At 34.0% G+C, this 25,152-nt stretch overlaps 1 protein-coding gene across 1 annotated transcript; it reads right to left on the bottom strand.

Annotated features, from left to right (window-relative positions):
- Positions 1-685: 685 nt before the first annotated feature.
- Positions 686-17,837, bottom strand: LOC147068217 (uncharacterized). The gene is made up of 7 exons (XM_085952120.1): positions 17,677-17,837; positions 16,673-16,813; positions 14,738-15,067; positions 14,076-14,162; positions 7,233-10,223; positions 3,419-3,507; positions 686-3,074 (listed from the first exon to the last, which is right to left on the bottom strand). The coding sequence occupies exons 1-7, from the start codon at positions 17,699-17,701 to the stop codon at positions 2,574-2,576; spliced, it is 4,164 nt and encodes a 1,387-aa protein (XP_085808246.1). The 5' UTR covers positions 17,702-17,837; the 3' UTR covers positions 686-2,573.
- Between the last annotated feature and the right edge of the window lie 7,315 nt (positions 17,838-25,152).

Genomic DNA, 25,152 nt, shown 5'->3' with positions numbered 1-25,152 from the left:
GACTGTCTATGTATTAAGAAGGTTTCCAGACGGTAAAGTTTGAAATAAGGAACATTTTGGTACTAACTCAATATGTCATTTTTTAGAATTAGTGTCTTCTGCCAGAACAGTGACGATATATTATACTTCATTATATTATGATGAAAAACATTGGTAAATTTATCTCGAGGTCGCCGCCATAGTGATAGACGATTCAAATAGGACAAGTAAATCAGTATGAACAGGATAGTTTGTTACAAGCCCAGCTCACAAACAATTCTGAAAAACTACATAGTTATTCAGACACTAATAAGTTTATTAGGTGTACAGATTAATCATTACTGGTACATCGGTACTGACATACGTAATCACAATTTGATGGGGAAAGTTTTTTCTTTAATTATATTTATTTTGGATGGATGACATTACACCTAACCGCATGGCAAATTATATGGGTAAGTCAGGGAAAGATACCTAATTTTAACGTGGCTAGATTTTTGAGTGTAATAAATTTTGATTTAAACATACTTCTTCATAAGTAGGAACAATAACATGAAAAACTACCATACAAACATGGATAACGATCCACCCTCCTCCACTTCTTAGGGAAAGATGGCACAAAAAAAAAAAGAGGTTTGAAATGTCTATATAGATGTGCATGGCATAACCTAGTTTTCTGAATTGAAGGGCATATTTTATCAAAATAATCAAAATAATGTTTAGCATATTTTTCTAAAATAATATAACCTTTCGTGAACGATGGAAATAAATTTTAATATGAATTGAATATTTAAAAAAAATGCTAGATAAAGCGATTTAAAAAAATAATATTTAGAACAGTATCTCACATTTATACGGAAAATAAAATAAAGCCAGTACATATGCAACAAAAACTCAAGCAAAATAAGAAAAAATCGTAATTACTTTCAAAGAAACTTAACTATGGATAAGTATATTAATGATGCTACCAATATGTTGAGTAAATTTGTAAATAATTATCATAAAAATAAGCTGACGCCTCGTTCTTTCACAATATTTTCAAATGTGACAACTCCGTCCCATGGCTAGTGATTTTCAGCTGGGGTTCTTTCTGGCTGTACGAATTCGGAATAGCTCACCCAAAATGTAGGTACACATTGAAAACTTTTCGTTAATAAATAAATGTAGGTAACTACTATACAACAAGATCTTCTTGGCTACATGTTAAAACTGTGAACTAACAAGCTCCTCCCATTTTTAACCGCACTTCGATTCTAGCGACGAGTTGTCCACGTGTTAAAACTGTGAACTAACAAGCTCCCCATATTTAGTCGACGATAGCGACTTCCGGCTATTGCCTAAACCTTCTTGTTGGACAGTACTAATCATTGTTTACTAACCATACCGGCAGTGACATACTGTATTGTAGACTAATTTTTGAAACAGGCAGTATCTAAGCTATTCAAGCAGCTTGCTTCGATTTTGTAGGAGAAATTTTATTTCTGCTTTGATTTTTACAGCCGCATCTAAAAGTCGCGGAGGCTTCTGAGTTTCACACGCTTCCTGGTAGAGGCGTTTGTCGCTTCGTCTATTTTAATTTTGGCAGATTGAACGTAATGTCGTAAGGTTCTGTAATTTACTGTTTTTTTGGTTTTTAAATATTATCATGTTATTTTGTATTTAGATTTAAAGGTTACTAATAAAATATGATGTCATTCCTATATATTTTAGGTTATTTTCCTGTTTACATGTTGATAGCATCATGCTAACTTTTCAAGCTATCGCGTTTTCAAGTGAGTTTCATATTTTAAGATACTGCTTGTTCCAAAATTGGGCTCCTGGTATGTAGTTTGTGCGTTGTTTAGGACACGACATTCTAAGAGGGCACAGACTCGTAAGGAATACAAATAATACAACTTTTGATGGTAGATTATGTAAAGATTACAAAACTTTCGAATGTGGTGCGAATTAATGCCTAGTGAATATTTGTAGATTTTTAAAGAATTTTGATTGAAATTTGTAGTAAGTAATGAATTTAGATAACATTTGAGTGGGCGAAGTAGGGGTTCCCGGCAAAATTTAAAAAAAAGGCTGAAGGGTTCTGACAAACAAAAAAGGTTGCGAATCACAGTCTCAGACTAGCATGTGTATTTTGCTACTACGAGAGGTTACTGTAATGACATCTAGTGATTGGCAAACAAATTAAATGAACTTACGACTTCTTCCCTGATTTACCACCTTACATGTTTATGATTAGATTTTTTCATTAGTAACTATGAATTCGGACAAAATTAGGTTTTTTTGATTTTGACGATGTGAATTGTACCTTACAATGTAATACATTTAACTAAATTTATTGGAATAAACTTAATAGCTAGTTTTGCTTGCAGGAACTTGAGTGATAATTTATTTATGGGTTGCATACGAGAGTAAAATAATAATCAAATTATAATAATAATCTAATTTTTAATCTGGTTACGAAAAAAATGTTTAATCTGGCACTCAACTTATATATCTCAATGGGTTAAAATATTCTAACAAAATGAAATAGATTGAGTATGCAACCCTCAGCAATTCGGTCTTAATTTAAAAAAAATTGTGTCAAACTTTTACGATCAAAAGAAGTTTTCTTTCTTTTTCCAATTAAGTTTTTGCTGTACTTGGTATAGATTGGTGGATTGTTCCCTTTTGACTCGTTTACCATATAACATATCATTTTTGAAATTGGAAAATTTAGATTCAAGTTGATTATCCACTTTGAGAATTTGTTTAGGATGCTTCACTAAAGAGACCACACTGAAGGAAGTGGTGCAGCCGGAATCAGAGGCCGTAATGGGGCGAGACGGATATTGTTGTTTCATCTTCTTCACCACTTCAAAGTCGCCTGCTGTATTAGTCCAAGTCGAGGTCAGATCCTCATCTCTGTTTTTACGTTTTCTTATATTGCCCGTTGTATGTGTAGTTTTAGTCTGTTCTACTTTGAAATCTGTTGTTGCGCGAGCAATATGGTCTTTATTTTTAGAAGAATTTTCATCATCAGAGAAGAGTTTAAGACTAGATTCTGGTAGAGATTTGAATAAACTCGCTAGATTCGTTATTCCTGGACTGGTTTGATTCTGAAAAATAATGCAATTTAATTAAAAACTTTGAAGAAAAACCTTTTACTATTACATATTATGCAGATGGTGTATTTAAAATGAAAATAAAGCGGAAAAAAGGTTACTGAGACCGATGAATAACGAGCCAGTAGGTCATGATAAAAACACCTTGCATTAGTGTTACAAGGCTAAAAGAAGATTGGTTATTTTTACAATGTATTCAGCGGTGCTAATGCAGACAATATTCAACAACCTTCAAAGAGGTATCAATTCCACCATACTAAGAGTGTTCTGAAATCGTTATCATATGTTATACAAAACGTTTTTATTGTTATAAATAAATAAATATAATTTAAGCAAACCTTTTGATGGGGTGATGTGGTGTCATCTTTCATTGAGAGTCTCTTCACAATTGATTCATTTGTTTTTGGATGACGCTCCTTGGATTCCCCTATTAATAATAAATATTCATTAGAAATTTAATAAGAACATACATAGATGATAATTATACATCATATTATTATTTAGTCATTAATTGAACCAATACACTTTACTATATACATTTTCTTCTTTCTTTTTTTGACCATGTCTGATCCCAATAAGATCATATGGGCCTCCATATAGTAGAGGTTTGTATAAACAGATTTTTGTTTTTAGGAGAAATGGATGTTAGCCACTTGCTCAACTGGCCCACTATTAGGTGACTTCAAACACAAATTAAAAAAACAATATGTGTATTTTGCTTGCCAGACCCAAGATTTGAGCCCGAGGCACACGACATTATAATCTGACGAGTAAGACGCTTCACCATCGTGGGCGTCAAATAATATATACATATTATGTACTGTGCAACAAGAACTTCTTGTCCACGTGTTAAAACTGTGAATTAACCATCTCCTCCAGTGGAGCGATATGAGACTTCCGTTTTCAAATGCGAAACGACCCCAAATTTCTCATTTCATATTACACTCCCATAGTGTACGGATCTATTAATATACCTAATATGAAGCATTATATAACAAAAATATGTCTAAAACGATCAGGAGTGACGTTACCATTATTAATACTAAACTTTTGGTTTATTGCAACGAAGATTCAAACACTCCTCTAGCATGCGTTGCCGCCATGACAAGTACGTCAAAATGTAGTGTTGCAGTACTATAAATATTTCCCCAAATACTGGGAATGATGTTTGTATATATTAGGGTTTGCGAACCTTTTTATGTAGGAGTGCCAAAATTTCCCAAGTATTATTTTTCGACTCTCGACGTGCCGAGCAGTTGTTCACGGAGAAAAAAATTGTTTTTTATTAAAAAATGATATTCTAGATCAGGGGTTCCCAACCCCGTGCCCGCGGGCACCAGGGGGCCCGCGGAACGATTCGTATGTGCCCGCCATTATTCGACAGAGACAGAATTTTCCCACTAGCCTGACACACGCAGAAAACTCGAAGTGAACGAATGCCACGAACTGAGCCGATGAGCGCCGAAGCATGTGACAGTAGTCACGTGCTCGTACCGTCCCGATTGCTTCGGCGATCATCGGCTCAGTTCGGGTATGCGGCGTGTACAAGGAGTGATGTGCAAATAGCATTCCCCGCCTGGAACCGCGTTGTTGTCATTGTGATTGCGATGGCTGCCCCGTTAGGGTCGCGACAGTTAGCTAGGAGACATCTTCGTCTGACGAAACACGAATTAGGTGATTTTATTTTATGATGATTTTGATAAGAGATTTTTGCAGTTTACAGATATCGAGCCAATTGTTTCCTTTTGTATCAATCCTTTTACTTGCCAAATAAATGTAATGGAAATGGCCGCATGTATTGCAGATTTTGTTCAAGGTAAGACAGAAGAACTGGAGTTAGAAATTTTGGAGCTTAAGAATGATATTTTGCTTAAATCCTTAATATCAGAGGACTTTTGGAATACAGTGGACAGAGAAAAGTTCCCATTTTTGAAAAAAGCGGCATATAAAATTGAATCATTTTTCGGTTCGACATATTTATGCGAATCATTGTTTTCAAACATGAACTAAATAAAATCAAGATATAGATCTTGACTCACCGATGAGCATCTTTATGATTGTTTACTAACAGGATTATCGTCATACTCTCCTAATTATGAGGCACTGGCCAATGATATGCAATGCCAAAGATCACATTGACATATTGATATTCTATTTTTTTGTAAAATGTTTTCTTTGTATTTGTTTTTTGTTTACGTTTTGTAAATACATTTCTCTGTGTGTATGCAATTTGAATTTATTATTTTGAAACATTTTTGTTTATTATTTATTAATAAATTATGAATATAAGAAAATAAATTTTGGGAAAATGAGAAGTTATGGAAGGAGTTTGTCGATTAAAAATAGGTGGTGCCCGCCACCCTACCGATATTTTAGAATGTGCTCTAGAGTACAAAAAGGTTGGGAACCCCTGTTCTAGATAGTACTTACAAAACATAGCAAACATAATAATATTATAGCTTTATCACTTTTTTCAATTACGCCATACATTTCGGTCCACCATTTTTGAAGCTGTCTGCCCGAATTATTACTACAACCTCCACCAAGTTTTTGTTTCTTATTTGGTACACCCATTTTGTGGGTAAAAATAAATAATTCAAAAAAATATTTTTTTGTTACTGTATTACTCAGTTTGGGATTTTACGCCCAAATTTACATCAGAATTATTTCGATCAGAAGAGGCATTCTCTCACTACAGTGGTCTCAGGCATTGTAAATCGATCAAAATCAGAGGTTTTCGGCATGGCTTTCCCCGCTGCCTGATGAGGTTAGTGTGATAATATTATTTGTGACCGATTAAGGACCGACCTATGCAATTGTAATATTTTGATGTGTGAAACATATGTGCATAATAACCCAATATTGCATTCTTATTTGAATTTAGCTCTGTGTATTTTGTCCTGTATTCAAACAGACACATATTATTTTAAAATTGATGATGAGTTGATAGGTAGATATTATATATTTTTACTGAAAAAGATTTTTCCCAGTATGTATGTGTTTTGTCAACAACTTTGCTAAAAATACCAATTAAAAGATTTTATTTTGTAAATTATAAAAAAATAAAGATAAAGATTAGGTCATCAATATATTTAATATGTATACTGTTCACTTCTACTTATTAAATCATTATTTGTGTTTTCTTAATTATTTAATTAATAAATACTGACAGCAATATTATCCGCTAATGTGGGATTCATCTCTTTCCAAACTCGATAATTATCCTGTATTAATGCATTCACTGCTGACCAGATAATTACTAATTAATTACCACATTTAAATAACATGTTAATTATATCTAATGGCCAACTAATGCAAACGCGCCAGTCACAGTGTCAGCACTAAATGAGTTATTCAACCTAACTATCATAATAATTAAGATGTGAAATAGTTTTTCTATTGTTGATTATCAATACATAACGTCGCTATAGGGTTGGTTTGTCGAATATCCGTTTTTGTCGAAATCGACCTTTTAATGCAGGATATTTTTTTGTAACTAAATGGACCAGAACCATCCTTTTCTTTAAATTACTTTGTAACGGTAATGAATACATCATTCGTATGCTGTAAAAATAACAATTTAAGTATCTCCATGTATTTAAATATAGGATTATGAAATTTGTTTTTCGTCTCCCGAACATTTGGTCTATTCGACAAACCAATCCTACAGCGACGATAATGAATTTAACTTATTGTGAATTACTGAGAATAGAATTGGTATAAATAAAAAACCTAATTTCATTGGATTTGTTTTCTCAAAAAATGACAACACTGAGAAGTCTTCTACAGCGACTTCCTGTTATCGTTTTTTACACCCTACAGAAAATTCATGAACAATCCGACAAGTTATTTTGTTCTCACAAACATCAATCTGTGACTGAGTTGGTGATTTGTGGTGTAAAAAAAAATCTTATGCTTCCCTTCACATCGGGCCAAGCAAGTCGAATATATATGGTCAACATTGTGTAGAGAGTGAGACAGTATGAAGTACGGCAAATGTTTGCCGTACTTTGACACAATGTCGGTGTTTTTACACACATCAAGGGGTGCCAACATTCACGATGCTTGGTCCAATGTGAAAGGGGCTTTATAGTCAATGAATAATAATATCATGATGCGTATTATAAATATATGAATTTATTATAAGCTTACCGATAACTTCCATGTCTTCAGTACCTTCAACAATATTACTTTTTGAAGAGTTGAGTGATTTTGAAAGTTTTTTATTTTGCTTCGAACCTTTTGGCGATTTCGAGTTCATTTCTGTCGCAATTGGAGCATTACAAAAACTGCTTTGCAATTTCGGGGAATCTATCTTCACAACATCATCCCCGATTGAAGATTTGTTCAATGAATTCCTCTTATCACGTTTTGAAGAGTTCATGATTTTTACAATCCCTCCCTCTGAAATGGTAGCAGATAGATCTTTAGGATTTGTGGTATTTAATATACGTGATGTGTCCGAGTTTAGTTCATGCATTTCTTCAACAACTAAATTCGTAGAAGCCTTTGGTGATTTCGCCCTTTTCGTTTTATCTCCAAAACTATTTCCAAGTTGTAGAGATTTCTCAGCACTCAAGTTCAATGATTTCTCTGTTTTGGATAGTTGACGAATACTGTTGGGAGATTTTAGAGTAAAAATATTTTCTTCCGCATCTGACTGTTCGTCAGCAGATGTGGAGGATTCATTTGATTTTACAGGAAGATTAACTTTACGCAGTTCTTCAAGTTGTTTTTCGTAAATAGATGTAATATTTTTGATTTCTTCTCCTTCACTCAGAGATGATAGAGAATCATCGTCATGTGAATCGGCGTCGCATTGCTCATTGGTCGTCGAATTCTGTTTCTCATTTTTCAAATGAACAGATTTTTCACTATTATCAAGATTTATCACTGTTGTCGAGAGGCGATCAGCAGTTTTATTAATTCGAGTTTCATTCATACTTAATGTGCTTTTATTTTGAGATGTTGGCATTTCTTCATCAGAATCATCAGATGAATCCGATCTGTTAATCCCCGTTAAGTTCTTTTTCAAATCTGCCTTACTGTCATCTAAACAGACCGTTGTCGATAGAGGATCTCGAATAATTGAATTATTTCTGGGGGAACGGTCATCAATTTTTTTCATTGGTGAGTTGGAACCATCCCTTTCAGAATCGCTCGACTGATTAGAATTATTAATAATTTTCTCATAGTTCTTTTTCGAGTTGCAGCTGGTATTAGATTTCGAATTGGACTTATATTCAGAAGAATGCCTCGCTTCAAACATCTCCCTCGACATCTCCTTCTGTTTTTTAGCTTGTTTGAGATTATATTTGGCTTTAGAACTTTTAGACTGTGTTAATTCATCATCTCCAGAGCTGAGATCGTCTCCGTTAGCGCTCAGCAGATCGTTGTCCGTGTCATCGGAACATATGAATGAGTCTTTTAAGTATGATTCATGTTCAGTTTCGATTGATTCAGACCTTAGCGATTCGCCTTTCTCGACAATTTCATTATCTTCAATTTCCTCTCTTTCTGATTCATTCATACTGTCACCGGAACGGTAATCTGATTCAGCTTCGCTCGCAGAGTCGAGAAAGGTGAGTTTAATACTGTCTTCAGAATCTTCGGACTCTTGAAATACTTGTTTGTCATTTTTTGAAACTTTATCTGAGTTCTTTGCAGGAGTAGGCGCATATTCAGTCACTGACATGTGCAAATCTTCTATTAGTTTGCTAGTATTTTTCTCAGTTTTGGTCTTAGAGACTTCAGTATTGCTGCATTTACTTGAGTTCATATCAAAACTGTCATCTTTTTTTGATAGATTGATTATGGACGGTTTATGCAATAAAGGTTTTTGGGCACCCTCTTTATTGAGTGTGTTTGGCGTACTTGTGGCAATGTCGATAATAATTTTCATTTTATTTTTGCTACTACTCAGGGACAATTTACTTTTAGAATCAATGTTTGGAGTATCCTGGGCAAAGAAATCTTTGGCAGATTTTCTATTGTTTTTCTTTGGTGAATTTGATTCATCTTCAATTGAGTGTTGAGAATTATCTAGCGCACCAGCGTTGCTACTATTTTTCGGAGTAGTGTTTTGGGAAGTATTTACATTTGATTTTCTAGTAGAGCGCAGAGATAAATTGGACTGGGAGACATTTGCTCGGTGCAGGGCTTCAGAAATATTGAGGACATCTTTACTAGAGATATTTTCATGTTCAATTACATTCGCATTAGATTTCCTCGTACTTTTCTGGGACACATTTGACAGCGAAGCATCATTGTTTGAAATAGATGAGTTATTTTTAACATTAGTGATAGTGATGCTCTCATAAATACTCTTTTTAGGACTAATATGTGCAGCAGCTGAATTCGCAGATCTTCGAGTACTTTTAGTGGATAAGTTAGCACTAGACAATGACAGTTCTGAATGTTGAGAGGTATCAGACAGTTTTGTGCTCTTCTCTTTTTTTTTTGAAAGATTGATATCAACCGCCGTTTCATCTTCAGTGTTTGGACCCGTCTTATCACTATTTAAAAACATTGTATCACTACTACTTAAATTTCCAGATTTATCAAAACGTTTTCTAAGAGGATACTCTTTTAATGATTTCGAACTGATATTTAATGACCCAGAATTTTCCCCTGATGTGTCTCTTGATTTTATTTTATCTAATGCTGACATACTTTTGTTGCCGCTTTTCGTAGTGTTCGACAGGCTTGATGCCGAAATATCATTCAATTCCAAAGATTTATGCATTTTCTTTGATTGCTCAGATTCTTTCAGGTTACTACTTTCATTCAACTTTTTCGGAGAAGCAGAGCTTTTGTTCATAGACTTGTTTGCTTCAGATTCCAATGTTGTAAAATCAAAACTTTTCACTGATGCATTTTTACTTTTATTATCAATAATGGATATGTCAATCAGGCTTATATTTGGAGACCTAACATAGCCCATGTCGGTGACATTAACCAAGCAATCTGGAGATGTCAACAATTTTTTTTTAATGATTGATTCATTAAGCTTGTCCACGTTTGTCTCTTCCGAATCTTCAACTTCTTCAGGCAGCGTCGGTTGTGAAGGAGCAGTGCTCAGACGTTTACCTCTTCTAGGTTTTGAAGCACTTTTAACAGCAACCGGATCTACTTCTTCTTCTCCTAAAAATTAAAAATATTCAATAGTAGTGATCTTATCACACAATGGTAATTTTGTTATTGGCATGTCATTATCAACTTTACAACTATATAAATAATAATGGATACACTAACCCTTTGATTAGTATCGCCGCACATGTGCGGCGACACTCTAGTGATTCGTATAGAGCAGGGGGGGCAAACTTTTAGGATGGAGGGCCAAATTCAAGAATTCAAAATGAGCGGCGGGCCGCAAGTGAAATACCATTTTTAGATATACACTATTTATTATCACGAAGAATGAACATTACAAAAAATGAATGATAAGAATGAAACTGTTGTACATTTTTTTAAATTCAGGCGTTAATTTTGTAGTTGATATTCTCAAAACTGCCTCTAAATGGGCATCGGAGATATTTGATCGTAAAGAATTTTTATTGAGGTTCATGATCGAAAATGTTTGTTCACATATGTTGATCCAAAAATAATGAACATTTTTCTTGCATAATCTTTAAGTTGGTCGAATTTGTCTGAATTAAGGGCATTGTAAAATTTGGAGATTTCTTCACGACGATGTAATTCTCTTAAATCAGTGTCACACCGCAGATCAATAATCTCAAGTTGTAGCTCTGTTGGTACACTATCAATACTTATTGATCTACATACAATATCTACATCCAGAGCGATATGACCATCCGAAATTTCTTTCCAATCGTTCCCAATCGACTTTCAATGTAGAAAATAGTGGTTACATAGTGTGAGACGAGACGCAAGGAAGACGTACTGAGATAATACATTTACGAAACAACAAATTCTTCAAATTTTAATCTATTGTCAATGTTTTTTAAAAAATTATAAAAAAAGTTATTCGTAATCAGAAGTACAATTAATGATGACGGGCCGTAAAAAATACCCATGCATGACAAACATTGAGATAAACTGAGAAAAAGATTTCTTGTTATAAAATGTTGAGAACCGCTAAATTTATTTCATTATATTACTATCCAATCAAAATAAGAACACTATAATAATATCTAATCATTTGAAAAAAATGAAATTTCTTGTAAGTACAAAAAAAAATGGGAACCGCTGGTTTGCTATAGCCTACTATATAATCGAAATAATAAATTATAGTAGAATAACAATCGTTGGAACACAATCCATGAGGTGAATTTAGAAAAAAATATCTTTTTATAAAATCTTGAGAACCACTGAATTTATTTTACAATATTTTACTATCCAACCAAAATATAGTATCATAATAATTATAAAAAAATAAATTTATTATGCAATCAAAATAATTATAATAGGTAATAGATAATCATTCGAAGAAAATCACGAGGTAAAATTATTTAGAAAAAAAACTTTTTATGAAATGTTGAGAGCCACTAAATTTATTTGACTATAATAATTAACTATCCAAGTAGTAATATAGTTTTATAAAAATATATTTTTATAAAATGTTTATAAAAACAACTGACCTGGCTTTTACTATACTGTGCTGTCGCTACACTGTTTGGGAAGCACTGCTATAATGTATTGTGTAATAAAAATAGTAATAGTACATAATAAAAAAATATTCTAAAAACTTATAAGTTAACCCAAATTTTTTTTACTAAAACGTCAATGACATTGAGCTACTTTACGAACTGCCTGTTGGCAAATTTACAATCTGCCTGTAATGTCGCCCAGTGTCATCATCGAACAAGCTAACAAGCAGATTGTAAACAACCTACCGAGAAAAGTTGGAAGCCGGTCAACTTTACACGCTACACGCCGGCGTGTGGGCCTACTGCGTCTGCGTCTGCAAAGTTTTGTGTCATCACAATCGCAGTAGCTGAATCGCCCGCTTTTAAATTCGCCAACAAACAGCTTGTAAAGTAGCTCAATGTCATTGATGCATAAATAAAAAAAATCTTCAAAATTAACTCACTCCCAAGATGTATATGCTAAATAATTAACTCACTAATCAAAGGGTTAATATATATGTACAATAAAAACAAAACAATGATTCAGTTCGTAGATTGTATGCGTACGAATACGCGGTCATTGGCTGCCAGGTATTTAGTACGGCTCCGACCTTTGAAGTGACAGCACATCTCGTTTTTACTCAAAAATACACTGTGACCAAAAATACAAAAAGTAATTATTTTTCTGAAACCTATCTGTTGGTACCTATCGTATTTTTTTATTTAATTACAGATGTCGAAAAAAACAAAATTAGTGCGCGGCATACTGCTTTCTGGCCAATCTAAAGAACTCATTTTTAATTTGTAGAGTATTGGCATGCAGAAAATAAAGATGCATATGTTACGCCGAATGTGCGAAATTGAATATTACATGAAATGGGCAAAATTTTGCCTAAATCATGAAAAATGCAAGCCCGTTGCCTTATTCATGAATTAGACAAAATATCTGGAGAGTGCGTGAAATCGGCAGTAATTTTTCTGCCTACTTCATGTCTTGGACAAATTAGATAGTAGCGCTACGGTGGTATTTTTTGCAACTAAACTAAATGTATTAAATGCTCATGCATTGGTCAAAATGTACATTTATATTATCTATGGTCAAAATAGATGATCGCGCTCCGTGGTGTTTTTTGCAACTAAACAATTGTGTCAAATGTCATTGATTATAATATAAAAATATACCAATCAATAACTACAATGACGTTCATATCCATTTACTATGCGCAAAAAATTCTAGAACTACAATATGATAACGGAAGAATTTTATTGAAAAGTATTTTCGCGATTTGATTCGTGCTTGGGTATCAATTGTGCAATGGTTGATTGAATGTTTGTGATAGTTTGTTGACACTTGATAGCTAACCTCAAAATGGACATTCAGTTGAATAATTTAATTCAGAATTACAAAACCTAACCTAATAATAATAATATTATATTATGTCCAATTATAGCTAATAAAACCATCCGTATTAAATTTACTTTTTCTTCTGTCATGTTGACAGTTCAAGAATTCCATACCGTGGCGAATTCATGTACTCAGCAGAAAAATTACCTAATTCATGAATAAGGCAACAAACAGGCTTGACATGTATTAGCCAAAATTTTGCCCATTTCATGTAATAGTCAATTTCGCACATTCGGTGTAACACATACATTAATAAGATAAATGTAGCGAAAAGGGTTGCAAAAGCCCTAAAGCTGGCTTCCCGTACTGTTACGGCGAATTAAAAAAATGGGGGGAGAGTCCGCTTTCTCTTCACCCAAAAGGAAGTAGAAAACGATTAATACCAAAATCAACATCGGTGATTTCAAAAAAGGTGTTATTAGAAGAAAGATCCACAATTTTCACATAGAAAAAAAGCATTTACCTACTCTGGCAAGATTGCATAAACAATTAAAAATTGATATAAATTTTAACGGGGGAGTCTCATCGTTTTTTTTTTTTTTTTCGACCATGTCCGATCTTAATAGGATCACATGGGCCTCCACAGAGTAGAGGTTTGTATTAACAGATTTTGTTTTTTTACGAGAAATGGATGTCAGCCACTTGCTCGACCTATTAGGTCCATACCCTGACTCACACACAAATTGAAAAATCACAAATCTCATCGTTACGTGGGATTATAAAATCGCTGGGTTTCCGGTGGAGGAAGACGGACACAAACAAATGACTCTTGGTGGAAGAAATTGATATCATCACAAAACGTTTTTATCAGTTTTATTAATAAATGGTTATTAATTTTGAATCAATGTGTTTTAATTAATACGAAAAAAAAAAACCATTAAAAATCGAGAACGTTTTGGGACTTTCTGTACCCCATCCGCACGCACACCATCGACCAACCGAAACATTGTTTTGTTTTACTGTACACATCAAGTTTTTTAGAGAAAATATGTTATCACTTACTAATTGGGTCTTCCTGTACAATGTTCAATTCAGTACTAAGCCTTCGAGATCTTCTCGGGTTGGCTGCTTCCAATGATCCAACTTTTTCTACAATAATAAATAAAACAGTTTTAAGTTGTGCCACTATACTTCTTCGTTACTCTCAGTAGATTTTGTGCAATATTATTAAAACTCCTTGTGCATTTTATACATGATCAAACATTAATAATTATGAATGACAACCAATTATTGTATATCAATTAATAAAAAGTGACAATATATCCATTTTACTTTGGCCTGGCATAGGGCGTGGGGATTTGTAGACCACAGTAAAAAAAAAAACACAGGGTGGCTTATAGTCAAAGCATAACGGATGAACCGAAGGCTTGCACCGCTCGTCTATTTATAGACAAATGTAGTAGATATATCTCCAAAGAATTTCTATATGTCCGCCATTGTGTTAACCTGAGCGCTAAGCTCAGTGTATTGCATGTACAGGTGTTGAGAGACTTTCATTAGTAAACAGTTATTATCGTTGCAAAGTTGTCAGACAGACTGATCCCTCTGTGATGCATAATTCATTTACTTTTATTGGTAATTTTAATAACCATACAAATTTTCATTATGATAGAAGAAATAAATTACAAGGAAGAAATATATAGGTATAAGACAATTAATTCTACCTTTTTGGTTTTTTTTTGGCTTCGGAGAGTCAAATGTATTGAGAGCGGTCAGGATGTCTTTTTTCATTAAAATAGTTTTATTCGGTGATGACATTTTTCCTTGGGAGAGAGTTTCAGTGTCTTCCAAACCGACTGAATTGGCGACTTGACTGGGAGATTTTTCAAAATCCACAGGAGAATGCCGTTGCGAGCGTCGCACATTTCCACTCTTCGGACTGTCGGTGGCTGTGGTAATCGTTAAGGATCGCTTTCCTCTCGAAGACTTGGCAGGAGAATTAATTTCTAATGCATTATTTGCAGCTGGACTTATTTTTAATGGACTGGAAACGCCTGAAAATAAACCGATTGACATTATCACAAGTAATAGTTTCTTGATACGATAAGTTGGTCGTTGAGTGATAGTGCAGGGTGACCAGAATTATTGGTCTCGGAACATAATTGGAAAGTTTTGTTTTCGTTCTTGAACTCCCACTATAAGTTTTTAGAGTGGTTTTATGAATTATATTACTATTCTAGGGATATCTTATTGAAAGCAAAATCATTGACAATAATTAGTATCGGTACCGTATCGGAAGAAAAATATCGACATATTATTAATATAGGTTTTAACTATAACTTTTCAAATGTATTATTATTATTATAACATTGCATTTGGTTTTACTTTACTAGCTTTGTCTACTATCTAACATTCCACTTTTTATAGTTTCTGAAGACCAACTATTATTTCTACCACCTGTAACTGTTTTTTTTTTTTTATTAATTTTATACGTAAACCAGGCCATATCAGGATGGTCATTAGGCCTGTTTTACAAATATCGATTAAAGCTTATGTGTTAGTCATAGCGCTTCCATTTTTTTTTTTACCATGTCCGAGTGTAGAAGGAGAAAGATCATTTATTGCGCCTACTTCTATGATCAACGATGGGCATAGAGTTTAAACCGAATAAATAGACTGTACATAGTTTCAATTATTTTGAATTAACCACAAAATTTGCTGGCGGGAAGTCATCAAAAGCTTTCATTAACCACCATATACCATAACAAAAACCAGCACTACATATTTTCTTCATAATTTTATTTGTGGTCAATGATGTTCCCAGTCACGAATTAAGGCCATGGCGAAACTTTAAATACAAAACAATAGGAATTGTGTTAATTATGATACAAGTAATTATAGTCTTAAATGCATCACATAAAGCATTAAAAAAAATAATATTAATGTTTTCTTGGTTTACTATTTAGTACTTAGTTGCCAACCGCCTACACCTTGCGACTCCTCTTAGGTCGTGAACGCTGCGGGTTGGGAATCCGTGATATAAATGATTCTTTTGAGAGATTTTTAATGAACAAGAATTTTATGGGTATTGAGAAGAAACGAAAGAACATGTTTTAAATAATCGGAATGACTCATATAGTTTGTTATCGTACCGTTTTAGACTAGAAAACCAAAACCTAAGACAGCTTACTGTAACCCAGAAATAAGTAGATTGTGTTTGATTTAATTTGTTTTAAATCAATTGGTTTCGGTCCTTTTTTCAAACTACTTTGTTACTGGAAAAAACACAAAACGGTAGCACATATTAATGTAAGATAGAGGTATTGAGTTGAAACACAACTTTACTTTTAAATTTATTTTCCTGAATCCTGCATACCATTTAGTTACATATGTAAATTAAGTAATAGATACCTACAGCAAATTATCAGACAAATTTAAGGTAAATCTGACTTCAAGGTTCAAGAACAAAGAAGAAAGTGAAGCTCGATGCTGCCATTGAGTGGCACGCGTGTCAGTTTGGAACACCAGTTATTCTTCGGGATGACCTTGTAGGATCTATTGTTTACCAACTTGCTATTGCATTTATTCATAATTTTATGGAATGCTGGTGAGCCGGTTGATGAATTGATAATACAAACATAAATAATGTAAATATATACCCATTTCTGGTACATCTTCCAATTTTGAGGACAACCTTCTTGTTACCCTGGACTTTTTAGAGGGGGTTCCAACATTTGATACATTATCTTCATCTCTTGTATCTGATGACTCTACAGATAGTCGTCTTTGGGATCTTGTAACTAGAATTAAAAGGAAACTATCTTTAATAAAAACGTCCGCATGTCCGGTAATTCCACACTGCAAGTTCATATCAACATTTAATAGGTACCTAGTATTTTACGTGCACAATGGGGATTGATTTTTTTTCCTGGGTAACTAAAGAATTTCCGATTAGTGGTTGGTTTTTCTAGAAATCCGGGATATTGTGCGTCCCAGGTAAGGCTCGACCGGGATTCCGGCAAATGCTTCAATTCCGGCCAAACTAGGACTGTTGGCAACCATACTTGTGACATCTTCATAATTTGAAAACAAGGATCAAGTCATTCGACAATTTCACAATAAACTTGTAGGTATCTCATTGACTAAATTATCAAAATAATGTTTCCTACAATGTAATAAGCATAAGAATAGCCTCAAAAACAATAATAGAGGTTTACAAGACGTAGTTAGTGATATACTTACTAAAAATACATTACCTACCTACTTATAGCTTTATTCCTCCTTTGGTCATAGTTGAAAATGGAATGTTTGTAAGAAACCGAGACATAAAGTTTACTTTTTATCAACAAACTTTCTGGGCAAGAAAAATCGAGCGGGATATAATTATTTTAACCTATATGCTGTGGCAGTTTGACAATAAAAAGACATTTAAAAACTGCCGGCATGTTAAAATAACCATAACCTGCGATGAGTTTCGATTTAGGAACAACAAATATAGGACAGTAATCATTCGCTAAACATACTAAAACTAAAACCCAAAATATGGGTATTATCCAATATATAATTTCGGTTTCTTGTTCGCCGGACAGCGATGTTACACAGGGAAATATAAACATAGTGGTCCTATATTATAGTGCGTAAAATATAAGAATAAAGTACTCACGTATTCTACCGAAGTTAGTTTCCATTGTCAGTCTCAACCACAGATTAAAATACACACTGAACACGAGTATGTATTTCTTTTAATGATATTAAACAATGAGTTTTTGAAAATTCACACGTGCTTTATCAAGTTTATTCCCATAGATAAATTTGATTCCAACTGATATTTTCCAACTGACTTTTTAACTGAATGTTGCCCGTTGACTTATTTTCCGTACCATGCAGATGCAGTGCTGCCATCTTTTCATAGTGGAATTATAGTACAGAGCCTCCAAAAGTATAGTATTTGGTGAAAAAATATAGTACGCGTTGTTATCTGTTGTAAATATATAGGTTTTTTGTTTCTCAGAAAAAAAAACGGAGAATTTGAGAAACTCCCGAGACCCCTTTTTATTTAGGTACCTCTTCCGACCAAAAATGCTTACCTAAGAATTCAAGAAATTATATTTTAAGCCAGTCAAGAGATTTTTTCACGTTTTTCGAGCAATTTTTTTCCGACTTCTCCAAATCTTCTTATATGGCGAAATTATAGTATTTTGCACCAATTTATCGAACGAAAATATCGAAATTTTAGTACTTTTCACATATTTTTTCCGATATTCAAAATTATAGTATTTTAGGTGTACTATACATGTTTTATGTCGTACATAGTAAGCGGACCAAAATTATAGTACAAATACGATAACTATAGTACGGTTGGCAATAGTGGTACCATGATAATGATCACCATGGTCGCAACCATAGACTAAATACTACCACAACATATCGTAACCGTTTTAGCAAAACCATCTATGTGTCGCTTTTATCAAAAATGACAAATATGGTGTCATTACTTATTTTTTTCTCTATATGCCAGTAAAATGTTCTATGTGTTGGGTAAACTCGCTCCGAAGTTATTTCTCAAAATAAAATAAAACAGCTATTTGTGTAAGGTTCAAAAACAACAGTTCACAAAAACAACTATATCTATATTATAGTAACATATAGATGGTATTTTGATATCGAGAGTGTAATGTTTTTTTACAGAGTAGCCACACATAGTTTGTTTTTATATTATGCATTATGGTTTTGCACGACAGATTGAAAGATGCATGCTCACTTATGGTGATTGAAAAAAAACTGTCAGGTCATTTCTTTGTAGGGAATTTTCACAAGCGAGACTTGTGAGAGATATTCAATAATTTCTAGAAAATGCCTACATGGCAGATAAAAAAAACAATATAACTCGCAATTATTCAAGATTACGCGTTTGCCAATTTTTTTTATAAATACCCTGAGGCGAGAATTAATTTAAAAGTTGGGTAAACAACTACAAATGTCTCGATGACGGTGGCCAATTGAAAGCAACAATGACAGGTAATAAGGATCTGACTGAAGATAAATAATTGGTAGTGCAACCAAAAATCAAAACGGGAGAGATTTGTGGAGAAAATGTTACATTGTGGTAGGATCTAATTCCCAAAGATCCCAGCCATTATTTCAGAGAAAATACCTCCAGGGTGTATATAGAATCGTGCTTCTGATCCAAAATACAAATGCATGATGAATATAAAAAATGGTCTCTGGAAAATAGTCATAAAGCAGCAGAATTATCCTTAAATACCAAAAAATCAGTATCCACCAACCACGAAAAGATCAGTGTGCCATCACTGCCATCTGCTGTGGTTATAAAATGAAGACTGTTTCAGAAATGGAATACAATAGCCACATTATTTAAAAGAAAATGATGCTAGAAAGACTAAAAATGAAATGAAGGAGTGTACCAGAAGTATTACTGGATGGTTAGTAATCACGATGGGTCTCCAAAGTGTGCTGCTATGTCCAAAAACACAGGTATCAAAAATGTATTATAAACAAAAGTTGCAACTACACAACTTCACCATATTCTTAATAATGATGGCGTAGAGCTATATGCATGGCAAGAGGAAAATGGTGGGTGTATGGGTGGGGCTAATGAATTTGTCTCATCTCATCGAAAGCAGGAAAATACAATGAAATAATTCTAATATCGGATGGGTGTGGACATCAAAACCGAAATAAATTATTCACTACTGCTAAGTGATATCTCTAGAGAGAAAAAACATCGAGATTCAACAGCTTTTTCTAGAAAAAGGCCACAGCATGACGGAGGCCGTTAGTGTACGTGCCACCTTGGAAAAGTATTTTAAGCCTCCAATTCTTGCTTAGGGTAATGTGCTTATATATTTGGGCCACCTAGACGATTTTATAGTCTATCCCCTTTATATGTGGTGCCTATCGGGAGTGAGCATGATTGGAAGAAGAAAGGACCCGGTCTTGGCGGCTTCGCGACCGATCGAGGCCAGGTTTGAGGTCTGGGTGAAGGGATCTCTAGTAAATATAAAAAAAGCATTTCTGATGAGCAAACATATCAACGAGGACCGTCGTCAACGCAGGCCGCCGTCATCTCTCCACCCCACACTCCGCCACTGTCCGGTTCTGCAGAGTCCAGCGTTCGGTCCCGTGGAGTCAAGCGTTTGGTCCAGTCCGAATCCAGCTTGGGGTCGTCTTCTTCATCCGGGCGTGTGCCCCCAGGAAGACTGAGAGAGTAGTCGCATCAAAATCGGTATCTGTACAATCACAAAAAAAAAAAAAAAAAACAAGAAAAGAAAGAAACTGGTAAGTTTAGGGGGAGGGGGGTATCAGTAGGAGTACCCTCCTTGGCCGGTCAAATTGGTAGTGAGCGTGTATGTCATATTGTAGTAGGTCATTGATTGTCGTGTTGGGATGGTTGTTGAGGAGCTGTAGAATTGCTTCGTGAGCTTGAGGATGTGGGTTTGGAGGGTTTCCAAGTTAAGATCGCTGTGGATAAGCCTCCAATATATTCACCGTCTGTATATATAGCACGTATGCGGCTGGCAAGACCAAAACAACCTTATAAAACTAATGTCATTGATTTTAAATTTTTAAGAATCATAAGATTAAATCTGGATTAAGTTCAATCAGACCAGGAAAACGAATCGGAGATCCTGTTGTATATGATATTAAAATGTTTAAAAGTATCTACCAGATGGAACAATCTTTTACAAACTCAACTTTATTACTGCAACCGTTCGATGGCCTTTGTACTTATTGTATATAATGAATCATTGCCAATATCGCAGTCGAAATACATACATCTTCAGGAATTTTTAGCTATTATTTATTTTATGTAACAGTTTTCCATGAGTGCAAATTTAATAATATTAACATTTTGATGAATAAATTAAACTACCTACCTATGTGTATTTACAAAACGTTCAAAACAACTTATGTGACAAATTGTATTTTTATTATTTTTGTATTAAAAATAAAAGGTTTTTATAAACAAAATAATAATTTTAGACCATTTTCTGATTATAATAAAGTAATCATCATAATTTTAATGTTTACTTGTAATATAATTTTTTTATTCAGTTTTAACCTTCTACACAATTTGAGAAGTGCACGTAGATGGTTTTGCTAAAACAGTGACGATATTATTATTATCCGTCAAATAATAAAGTATGAAATACCTACTTAAGTACTATTATCTTATTTTATATTACATATTTAAGTACATATTATTTTATATTATTATGTACAAAATATATATGAAAGAATAAACAATGAGATTCATTACCTATGTTTTAATTGCTGAACATCTTTTCGAAAAGGTACCTACATACCTACCGTCATTGCATTTGATTGCAATGATTGTATGACATTATTACGTTTTTTGCCTATTGCTTGCGACTTGCTACCTACTCATCTCCGTATATTTCAAAGAGATTGAAGACTGGGAGGAATTCAATCTCTTTGGAATATTTCATTCACATTTATTTTAATACTTTTTCACTTAACTTGGCCGGGAGTAGGAAAAGGTCCACAAAAAATAACTCATTGAGATCCCCGGGGTTCCAGCGGCTAGCTCAGGTGTCCATCGAACCCCGGATTCACAAAAAAGGAACGATATATTTATGTTTGTGGTTAAATAAAACACTAAGACTTTCTTGTGTGTAACTTGGTATTAGGTATATATTTTAATCTTGAGTTTGACAAGGTTATTTTGTAGTTTTTTACAGTTACAGTCGTCAGTCCGTATCGTTCTAAAACCGGACGCTCACTAATTTTTTTTTCTTTTTCAAACTTCGCGTACCCACGCCATTCCACAAAAAGGACTCTCGTGATTGGCCAAATTTTATCGCGTGATGTTTTTTGATTTCACGAATCACGAGGACCACCCTGGCGCAGGCGCGTCGAAATTTGGACGTTGCCGACAAGCGCGGCAAAATTTATTATTTTTGAATCCTTATATTTAGTCTTAAAATTATCTCTTTCATCCATCATCATTTTTACTTTTTAAATTAAATTAAATTTATCTTAATTACACCTCCGCCCAATATGTGATTTTCACACACCGGACGAAGGCCCTTACTTATAAATAAAAAAATACTTACGTGGTTGAGCAAGGAATCAGATTAGATGTTTTATGAAGCCGTTTCTAGAGGTCAGGGTTACGTTTCGACTTGAGCTACTAAATGATTATTTTACACCGGGAGAAGCCCGCCTGTAACAGGGGTGTATCATCATATTAGTGTACTTTTAACTGATATAATATTATTGTTCAGTAAATATATATGTTACACCGAATGTACGAAATTGACTATTACATGAAATGGGCAAAATTTTGGCTAATTCATGTAATAGTCAAGCCTGTTGCCTTATTCATGAATTAGGTAATTTTTCTGCTGAGTACATGAATTCGCCACGGTATGGAATTCTTGAACTGTCAACATGACAGAAGAAAAAGTAAATTTAATACGGATAGTTTTATTAGTTATAATTGGACATAATATAATATTATTATTATAAGGTTAGGTTAGGTTAGGTTTTGTAATTCTGAATTAAATTATTCAACTGAATGTCCATTTTGAGGTGAGCTATCAAGTGTCAACAAACTATCACAAACATTCAATCGACCATTGCACAATTGATACCCAAGCACGAATCAAATCGCGAAAATACTTTTCAATAAAATTCTTCCGTTATCATATTATAGTTCTTGATTTTTTTTGCGCATAGTAAATGGATATGAACGTCATTCAAATCAATGACATTTGACACATTTGTTTAGTTGCAAAAAACACCACGGAGCGCGATCATCTATTTTGACCATAGATAATATAAATGTACATTTTGACCAATCCATGAGCATTTGATACATTTAGTTTAGTTGCAAAAAATACCACCGTAGCGCTACTATCTAATTTGTCCAAGACATGAAGTAGGCAGAAAAATTACTGCCAATTTCACGCACTCTCCAGATATTTTGTCTAATTCATGAATAAGGCAACGGGCTTGCATTTTTCATGATTTAGACACAATTTTGCCCATTTCATGTAATATTCAATTTCGCACATTCGGCGTAACATATACATTCACATCATAAGTCTATACTAATACTAAATCTAGTAGTTAGGTACCTAACATTAAAAGGTTCATGTTAAATGAACTAACGCATTCTAACAGAAATATCGAATAATTGGAGGAAAATCCTGAATATAAGGGTTGTTGGTTGACCAAAGAGTATATCTCAGTTCAAATCCAAATGCAAATTCTGTAGCGTAAGCTTTTCTCCAGAAAAACAGGACATTCTAAAAAGATAAAAAACATCTGAAATAGGTATCAATGGATGGCCGACGAAGATGCGAAAACTTTCATTGTCACGTGGCCACATCGCAGCGCATGCGTGTTAGGACGATTCGGTATATAAATACAGCGGTTCAATGCAAGTCACTTGTGCGTTAGCTTTTTAAATGTATGTAAGTACCCATTAAAATTACGTTATAAATCCGCAAATACCATTTATATAATATGCTGTACTTAGTTAGATAGTTAGAACCTTTCATCAAATTAATCATTTCTTTTTTAATGTGTTTGTTCATAAACTTATATAGTATTATACCCACTATTAGGTACAATACTATTAAGCGTAAGTATCGTCATGTTGAAAAATGTAAGTTTTATTTTAATTAATATAACCGCAAAGAAGAGAAAAATGTATATCCATTGATACACTAAAGCTCAAATTACATTGGCAGATTGTGTCTGGCCCGATCGTCTGCCACGACTGTCAAAATTTATTCTCTATGGTATTCAAGGATCAAAGTGGGAAAAATTCTATTTTCCGTCGTCCCGATCGTTTTGATGTAAATTTGCGCGGGAATAATGTTCTGTGTTGCCACCAATATAACGAATAAATAGTTTTCGGTCAACCTATATTTTAATTAATAGCAACATTATGTTTATTTTAAACCAATCAAAAACAAGGACCAGATATCCGAACACCACCCACTAGGTTTGACAGCTCAGTTTTGATGTAAATTTGCGCGGGAATACTGTTCAGTGTTTCCACCAATTTAACGAAGAAATAGTTTTCGGTCAATCTATATTTTTAATAATAGCAACACGATGTTTATTTTAAACCAATGAGCAACAAACAAAGAGCAACGCGATTGAATCGTTGCGTGTAATTGCAAATAGTGTAATGCCAGCGCTCCATTGGCGAGCCAAAAGTCCGAGGACAATAAATCGTCTGATTTGTCTATGCCCTGCTACTGATCAACGAACGAATAAAAAAGTCGAGCTGTCAAAAGTCAAAAGTTGCGATTATCGTAATGTCTTCCGATAATCCTATAATTTTGTGTTATTTATATGTAGACTTGCATAAAATAATACAGCAGTGAAAACAACACACGTTTTACGTTTTATTTTATGAATTTCATAAATACAAATAAAAAATAATTGGTAAATCTCTCATTTTCTAATGTGTACATTAACAAATTAATCAATGAAAATGTTTAAAACAATTACAGTTTTTTTTGCGGTCCGAATAATTGCGTATTAATGTTAAAACGAATTTGCATAGCGATCGACGGACGAAGTCTGGCAACTCGGAGGGTAAAATATCAAACATGTTTGAAATCCAACGAGCCTGGTCTGCGGATTAAAAAGTCCGCAGACCTGGGGTGCTCCACGCGAAAAAAAAGTCCGAAGACTGTAAATCGTCTGACTTGCGTGCCAATGGAGCGCCGGCATAAAAACGTTGGCCACAACGGTCAGCGTGGATCGTTGGATCGGGTTGGGTCTACGCGTCTGCCAATATAATTAAACCTTTATTCAATGTTGTAACAATAATCTATTGCTTACTGAGAACTATTTCTTTCCATAGTGAAAATCTACCATTTAACACTGTTGTCGACCATTTGTGAAAACCATAAATTAGTGAAAGCAATCTATTTTATTGTGCGAATATATTATATTCCCCAATTTAATACACCATGCCCCATGGCACCACCATCTTTAGATTAATAAAGCCTGAGCATAACTCTTTGCACAAGCAATGAGTGGTCCACTTTTCAGCTGTCAAAATCAGATCCCTGATTGCTTGACATATTGATTCGCCCTTTCTCGTTTCACATTGAATTACTTATAAAAA

Source organism: Rhyacophila brunnea, unplaced genomic scaffold (assembly GCF_057557595.1).
Source record: "Rhyacophila brunnea isolate RB1 unplaced genomic scaffold, BYU_Rbru_1.0 scaffold_3, whole genome shotgun sequence".
NCBI lineage: Eukaryota > Metazoa > Arthropoda > Insecta > Trichoptera > Rhyacophilidae > Rhyacophila > Rhyacophila brunnea.
The sequence above is the reverse complement of the archived record's forward strand: the minus strand, read 5'-3'. Positions and strand labels throughout refer to the sequence as shown.